This window comes from Sinocyclocheilus grahami, unplaced genomic scaffold (genome assembly GCF_001515645.1).
Source record: "Sinocyclocheilus grahami isolate Dianchi unplaced genomic scaffold, SAMN03320097.WGS_v1.1 scaffold471.1, whole genome shotgun sequence".
NCBI lineage: Eukaryota > Metazoa > Chordata > Actinopteri > Cypriniformes > Cyprinidae > Sinocyclocheilus > Sinocyclocheilus grahami.
Genome location: NW_015505650.1, coordinates 352,388 through 359,717, shown reverse-complemented (window position 1 = coordinate 359,717; position 7,330 = coordinate 352,388). Strand labels below are relative to the sequence as shown.

General features: G+C 34.5%; 1 protein-coding gene across 1 annotated transcript in view; it reads left to right on the top strand.

The window, feature by feature from the left end:
- Positions 1 to 7,330, top strand: part of LOC107553346 (CUGBP Elav-like family member 4) — a 125,864-nt gene that overhangs the window by 116,269 nt on the left and 2,265 nt on the right. The window contains exon 12 of the mRNA XM_016235547.1: positions 6,047 to 6,193. Within this exon, the coding sequence (XP_016091033.1) occupies positions 6,047 to 6,193 (147 nt within the window). The remainder of the gene's footprint in view (positions 1 to 6,046; positions 6,194 to 7,330) is intronic.

The window sequence follows — 7,330 nt, the reverse complement described above, 5'->3', positions numbered from 1 at the left end:
ATCCACAGTGAAAGGCCAGACGATCGGACGTGGCTTTTTGTACTCGGCGAGAAAGATTCAGACGCTCGTCTCTGAACTTCAGATTTTAATGAGACGAAACGGAGGAAGACGAGGAAGTCGATAGCTACGGAAACTGCCAAATGAACCACAAAAGGAAACGCTGACGTTTTTTAAAACCCCATCTGAGCTTCTGTTGAGATGTTTATTGTGTATTGCAGACGCTCGGGACCTCACTGATCTGTGCTGGCATCCAGAATATCTAAATCTAACTGTAATCATCTGAACTGATCAAACGGTTCACATTCATGCAAACCGCAGTTACGCTCTATAAAAGAGCTTGGTAACACTTTACACGAAGCCTTTATGTATAATGCATCGTAATGCATTATATGTTTTCATAAATAATTGCTATGCATTATAATATTTACAGATTGCTTGTTGCATCTGAAAATGGTTGTTTCTATCATGTTGCAATGCGTTGTACTTTCTAAAGGAGAAACAATATTTGATAATATAACTACACTTAGTTTAGTTGCTGCCTTAAAATGTAAAGTATAATCAACTTGGTTGTGCAAGTGAGCTCTAATTACATTAAAGCCGTTTAAAAAATCAAGTTGAATTTCATATAACTTATTTAAAAAAATTATTTTGATGAGTCAAAGATGTGTAAAAACATAAGTTGCATTGACTTACTGATCAGATCACACAATGCATTATAAGGTGCATTACAAGCCATAATTAAATACTTTTATAATGCATTATACAGTATATAAAGGATTCATGTAAAGTGTTACCAATATATTTACTTAGTCAACATGAAACCTGCATTTGAAACCCAATTTACTTCTGTTTTGAAAAAAGTAAAGCGGAAATTAATTCTATCCACAAATAATTGATTCTCTATGATATATTGAAAACATCAATGAGCTGAAATGGAAAGGTGTTTTTAATTGATAATCAGTCCAGAAGCATGTATGGATTTCAAGTTGACTTTAAAGGAGAATTTGGAGATGATTTGGATTGGATTGTGTGTGTTCTCCACGCTTACTCTGCCCAGATCATACAACATTATATATTGAGATTTCATGCATCTGTTCTGGATGAACTTAATCTTCAAATCTGGACCAGACTATTAACTATTAAAACACAAGCCTAACATGGCTAGCTTACTGTATGATGAAGCTCAACAATTATCATATACGTTTAGAAATACGGCATCCGTTTCAGGTGTTTTTGTGTGGTTATCATTTCATGATCAGGCCTTAAAAACAATTGCTCACCTCCAGAGATTCATTGCCATCTTTGTAATAGATTGCAGGTCTGTTCCTCGTCTGTGTGTACAGTAGACATTCATAAATCAGAAATAGTGAGCATCTCTCAATGGGCAGGTCTTTATCTAGTCATCGAATAAGATCGAGGAGTGAAATCTGGGTGTCAACGACCAAACCTGACCTCTAAACCTTCATGCCAGCATATGAGACGTTGCTTTTATCCTTTAAAAAAGACACTCCCTCCAGGATCCCAAAGGACCCAAACCCATGCAATTCTGCCATGCTGCCTGCGCTTGAACGCTGTGAATGCACAGATACTGATGAGGTAACGGCCTGCCCATGCATGCTTCATCAAATAACTTCAGTCTCCCTACAATCATTTTCCTGCATTATTCAGATTTTTTTATTTGCTCCATCCTGCACAGATGAAGCTGCATGCTGGAAAACGTTTCTTAATCAATAACAGTTTGCACTAGTTGTAGTTAAAACCTGCCAATGTGTTTCATGTGAGGGTCTTTCTATCCGCATTATCATTTTGTATGAATATACGCCAAAATTCCCGTCTCAGAAACTCATCATGAAACTGAAGCGAAACCTTCAGATTAGTTTGTAAGAAGAGTTTTAAGTAGTGCCAGTGTTATTTTACTATCATTCATATACTATTATCAATTTTGTTAATATTTAGTGTCTTGTTTTCATTTTCGTTTTAGTTAAGATTTGTTGTGTCGTTTTTATTTTGAGTTGCACTGCAAAAAATATTTTTTTTTATACTCAGTATTTTGGTTTTCCAGCACAAATATCTAAACATTCTTAAATCAAGATACATTTACTTGATTTGCAAAATGACTTAAGATATTAAGTGTTGTTTTATCAAAAAATGTGTTTGTTTTTGCAAAAATCTGCCAGTGGGGTCAGAAAAATAAACTAAATTCAAAGGTTATATTATTTTTCTTGCCCCATTGGCAGATATTTTTTTCAAATTTTAAGCAAAACGTTGCCTAATTTTAATATTTTTTTACTAGAAAACAAAACCTAATATCTTATGTCATTATGCTTCTCAATTAAATGTATCTTGATTTTAAGGATGTTTACATATTTACAATAGCAAACAAGACAAAACTACTAAGAAAATATTTTTTGCATTGTATTTTATTACTTCATTTATTTTATTTCAAGTAACCATTTTTTTATAGTTGCCGTTGTAGTCAGTTAGAATAACCCCGAGAAGTGCCAAATGTAATTTCTCAAGTGTTTATTTCTCTTTAGCATCCATTATTATGCTCATCTTTATTCATATATCCACGATTTTTATTTTGATAAAACACCTACACGTATTGGAAAAACAGACACATCAGCAAAGCACACGGATGATTCTGAAGCACTGAAATCGTTTGCTGAAGCACAGTATTTTGCAGTACACTTCATCCATTGTACTGTCTAGTATTTTCTAGAATAGCTGCTGTTTTCAGTGAGGTTTGGTCTGTAGAAATGAGGCCAGAACCCCTGCCAGGCGTCTGGGTTAAAGTGCCATATATCTGTACCAAACCCATGCAATTCTGCCATGCTGCCTGCGCTTGAACGCTGTGAATGCACAGATACTGATGAGGTAACGGCCTGCCCATGCATGCTTCATCAAATAACTTCAGTCTCCCTACAATCATTTTCCTGCATTATTCAGATTTTTTTATTTGCTCCATCCTGCACAGATGAAGCTGCATGCTGGAAAACGTTTCTTAATCAATAACAGTTTGCACTAGTTGTAGTTAAAACCTGCCAATGTGTTTCATGTGAGGGTCTTTCTATCCGCATTATCATTTTGTATGAATATACGCCAAAATTCCCGTCTCAGAAACTCATCATGAAACTGAAGCGAAACCTTCAGATTAGTTTGTAAGAAGAGTTTTAAGTAGTGCCAGTGTTATTTTACTATCATTCATATACTATTATCAATTTTGTTAATATTTAGTGTCTTGTTTTCATTTTCGTTTTAGTTAAGATTTGTTGTGTCGTTTTTATTTTGAGTTGCACTGCAAAAAATATTTTTTTTTATACTCAGTATTTTGGTTTTCCAGCACAAATATCTAAACATTCTTAAATCAAGATACATTTACTTGATTTGCAAAATGACTTAAGATATTAAGTGTTGTTTTATCAAAAAAATATCAAAAATGTGTTTGTTTTTGCAAAAATCTGCCAGTGGGGTCAGAAAAATAAACTAAATTCAAAGGTTATATTATTTTTCTTGCCCCATTGGCAGATATTTTTTCAAATTTTAAGCAAAACGTTGCCTAATTTTAATATTTTTTTACTAGAAAACAAAACCTAATATCTTATGTCATTATGCTTCTCAATTAAATGTATCTTGATTTTAAGGATGTTTACATATTTACAATAGCAAACAAGACAAAACTACTAAGAAAATATTTTTTGCATTGTATTTTATTACTTCATTTATTTTATTTCAAGTAACCATTTTTTTATAGTTGCCGTTGTAGTCAGTTAGAATAACCCGAGAAGTGCCAAATGTAATTTCTCAAGTGTTTATTTCTCTTTAGCATCCATTATTATGCTCATCTTTATTCATATATCCACGATTTTTATTTTGATAAAACACCTACACGTATTGGAAAAACAGACACATCAGCAAAGCACACGGATGATTCTGAAGCACTGAAATCGTTTGCTGAAGCACAGTATTTTGCAGTACACTTCATCCATTGTACTGTCTAGTATTTTCTAGAATAGCTGCTGTTTTCAGTGAGGTTTGGTCTGTAGAAATGAGGCCAGAACCCCTGCCAGGCGTCTGGGTTAAAGTGCCATATATCTGTAGCCACACCAGAGCAGGAGATCATGCTAAATTTATCAGCGGTAAATCATGCGTCGTCTGTTCCTCTTGTTTCAGCTCACGTCAGGATTCACCTTCACTTACATTTCGAGGGAGTTCAGTGGAGGATAAAGGGTTCGTGAAAGTTTTCCACATCCGTACGCTCGAGTGTGTAAGCGCCACACAATCAGAAATAGCAGAAATAAACGAGAGAGAGAGAGAGAGAGAGAGAGCGTTTATTTTCTCGGTCTCAGTGCCAACACTGCAAAATAAAACTGATGTTCTTCCTCTGTATTTTTGTGTTGCTTTCCAGCACAAATATCTGAAAAGATACATTTACTTGAGAAGCAAAATGACTATATTCTGAAAATAAAAGTATCAATTTAGTTTGTTTTTGCTTAAAACAAGGAAAATAAACTTCATTTAAAAGCAAACAAGATGTTTCTTGCCTCGTTGGCAGATATTTTTCTTGTTTTAAGCAAAAACTCATTCAAATTGATACACAATATCTTAATATGCTTTTGCTTCTCGATAAATTGATCTCGATTTAAGAATGTTTAGACATTTGTACTGCACTGCAAAAAAAGATTTTACTTAGGATTTTTTTTGTTACTTTGTATATTTGTTTTCCAGCACAAATATCTGAACATTCTTAAATCAAGATACATTTACTTGAGACGCAAAATGACTTGATATTAAGTTTTTCTGGGGGAAAAAAGTATCAAAATTGAGTTTTTGGTTAAATAAAAAAATAATAATCTAGTTTTCCCTTTGAATTAAGATTATTTTTCTGACCCCATTGGCATTTTTGGCAAAAACATTTTTTTTTTTTTTTTTAGTTTTAAGCAAAAACTTAAATACATTTTTCAGAAAACAAGATTTAATTTAAGTAATTTTGCTAAGTAATTTTTTTAGAAAGCAAAACTTATTGGTCATCATGCTTCTCAAATAAATGTGTCTTGATTAAAGAATGTTTAGATATAAAGGAAAACAAAAAAAATACTAAGTAAGAAATGTCTTTTTTTGTGGTGAATGTAGTTGTGAAGAACACAAAATCTATGAGCGCCAGTTGATCTGTATTGAATTGTATTTCTGTCAGGTGTGCAGCTCTTTGTCTGTTCGTCGATCCGTTCATTTGCAATCGAGCTCATCTCTATTCCGGATCCGACTTGCTTCGTTAAGCGGCTCTTCGGGGTTCGTTAAGGGGCCGCGGGAGTGAAGAGCGGATGCCCTCGGGCTCGACTCTCCCCGAAAATAGCTGTGATTGTCAAGAAAAGGAAGTCAAATGTAATTGACTACAAGTCAAGAAATAATGAAAGGAACCTTTTTAGACAGGGAAAAAAATTAATGCTCCTCATTTAGTTTTTTTTTGTTTTTTTGGACAGGGTGAGATGTCACTAAATAGCAAGCGGAAACGAGATTTAGCGAGCATTGGAAATGCATGCAGGTGCAAAACCTGAAAGGCCACAGATCTTTTTAAACTCTCAGGGCATCAGACTCAATGATGTCATGGTTTGTGGGTCCTCTTGGGCACCTGACGTGCCATGAGCCTTTAAGACGCGACAGAAACTGCTTCACCTGCTTCATCACGGCGCTAAACGCATCCAAGAGCATGTTTTGATCTTCCTGCAGAAGCAGCCAGGAAATGTGCAATCATGTCTGATAAAGCTACGATTCAAAGCAAAGCAAAAAAGGCCATTTTTTAAATTCTGTCATGTTTTAAAAACCAGATAGCTAGCGAACACTAGAGACTTTGCGTCGGTAGCTTAGCTTCGTCCAGCGTGTTGTTAATATAATCAGAATAGATCGTAGGACAGAGTGTAGGGGGCGGGGTTAGGGTGAGGGGCGGGGTTATGTGATTAGGGTGGGGCATCTCGGTGGGGGCGGGGTTTGGGTTATTTTTGACTTCGCTCCCTGGTCATTTTGACTGATTTTTCTGTATCTATTCCAGGTTCAGTACTGAGCGAATCTAGTTTTACGCTGTCCTACCCTTCTGTGAGTTCTGTTGACGTTTACATGAGCATCTTCAGAGATAGCAGCGAGTTTGGTCCACTAGGAGGTCGAGGGTGCAGGGAACGAGCTGTTACACACGTGTGTCGTCAGTGTCTCATGTCTGGCATATTTCACCACAAAATAATCAGAAAGTGAATTCACTAAAGAAAATGAGCCGTATTTTTAGGACCATTGCGATTTTTTGCATTATTTTCATGACAATTAAATTACATTTATTTCCCATATTTTCAAAACTACAATGCAAAAAAATCTCTGATGTGAAAACAGTAATTATATATTATTTAAATTAATTATTTTTGACATTGTGCTAAAACTTGAGTGAAATGTATATGATTTTGGATTTAATACCTCATGTTTCCTGTATCATCATTTGTACATGCTTAGCATAAACTATTATTTATCATTCAAAAAAAAAAGTTTATTTTTTTATTTTCGTATAGGGTGCAGCCATTCATTTGTGCTGATACGATTTTATACATTCAGTCATTATACTACTACATCAGTACAGACAATAGAACAAGAGGGAGAAAAGGTGATTAATAATTAATATATTCACAGATTTTAAGAGAAGAAAGCTATACAATTATTTATGAGGAGTATTGTTATTGTGTCTTTGAAGCATTAATACTACAATGACGTTTATATTCACGTTCGTGAATGCTTTTGTGTTTTTTTCTTTTCTTGAAGTTTTGTATTTTATTTTAAGTCAAAGCTGAGGGTTTCTGAATCGTCAGTGTCACTGGGTTTTGATTGCGATGACATCACTTCCTCCTTGGAACACTAGAACATTTTAGGAGTGTTGTAACGTGAGCGTAAGCACCATTTCTACAGCTGTGTACATTAGAGAATGATGTTTGAGGCTCATGATTTACTTCAGTGTTCTTGATTCTGTAAACACCTGCTGATTTGTTTATTCTTTTGGAAACAAGTTTTGATACCGGATATTTGCCTTGAAACTGTATTCTCATTATTATGTTCATGTCATATTTTTTTATTATTTATTTTGCTCATATTCACTGTTTATTCAGATGAAATGAACTGTGGGCCTCTGACAGCGAATTAAGCTTCAAAATATCTCTAGATGTGGAAGACTGTTTCCATCACGGAATAAAACTATGTAAAAATGTAATTGTGACTTCTTATGTCACCCTTCAGACTTTTTTTCACAATTTGGAGTTTATATCTCACAATTGTGAGTTTACATCTCACAATTCTGAAAAAA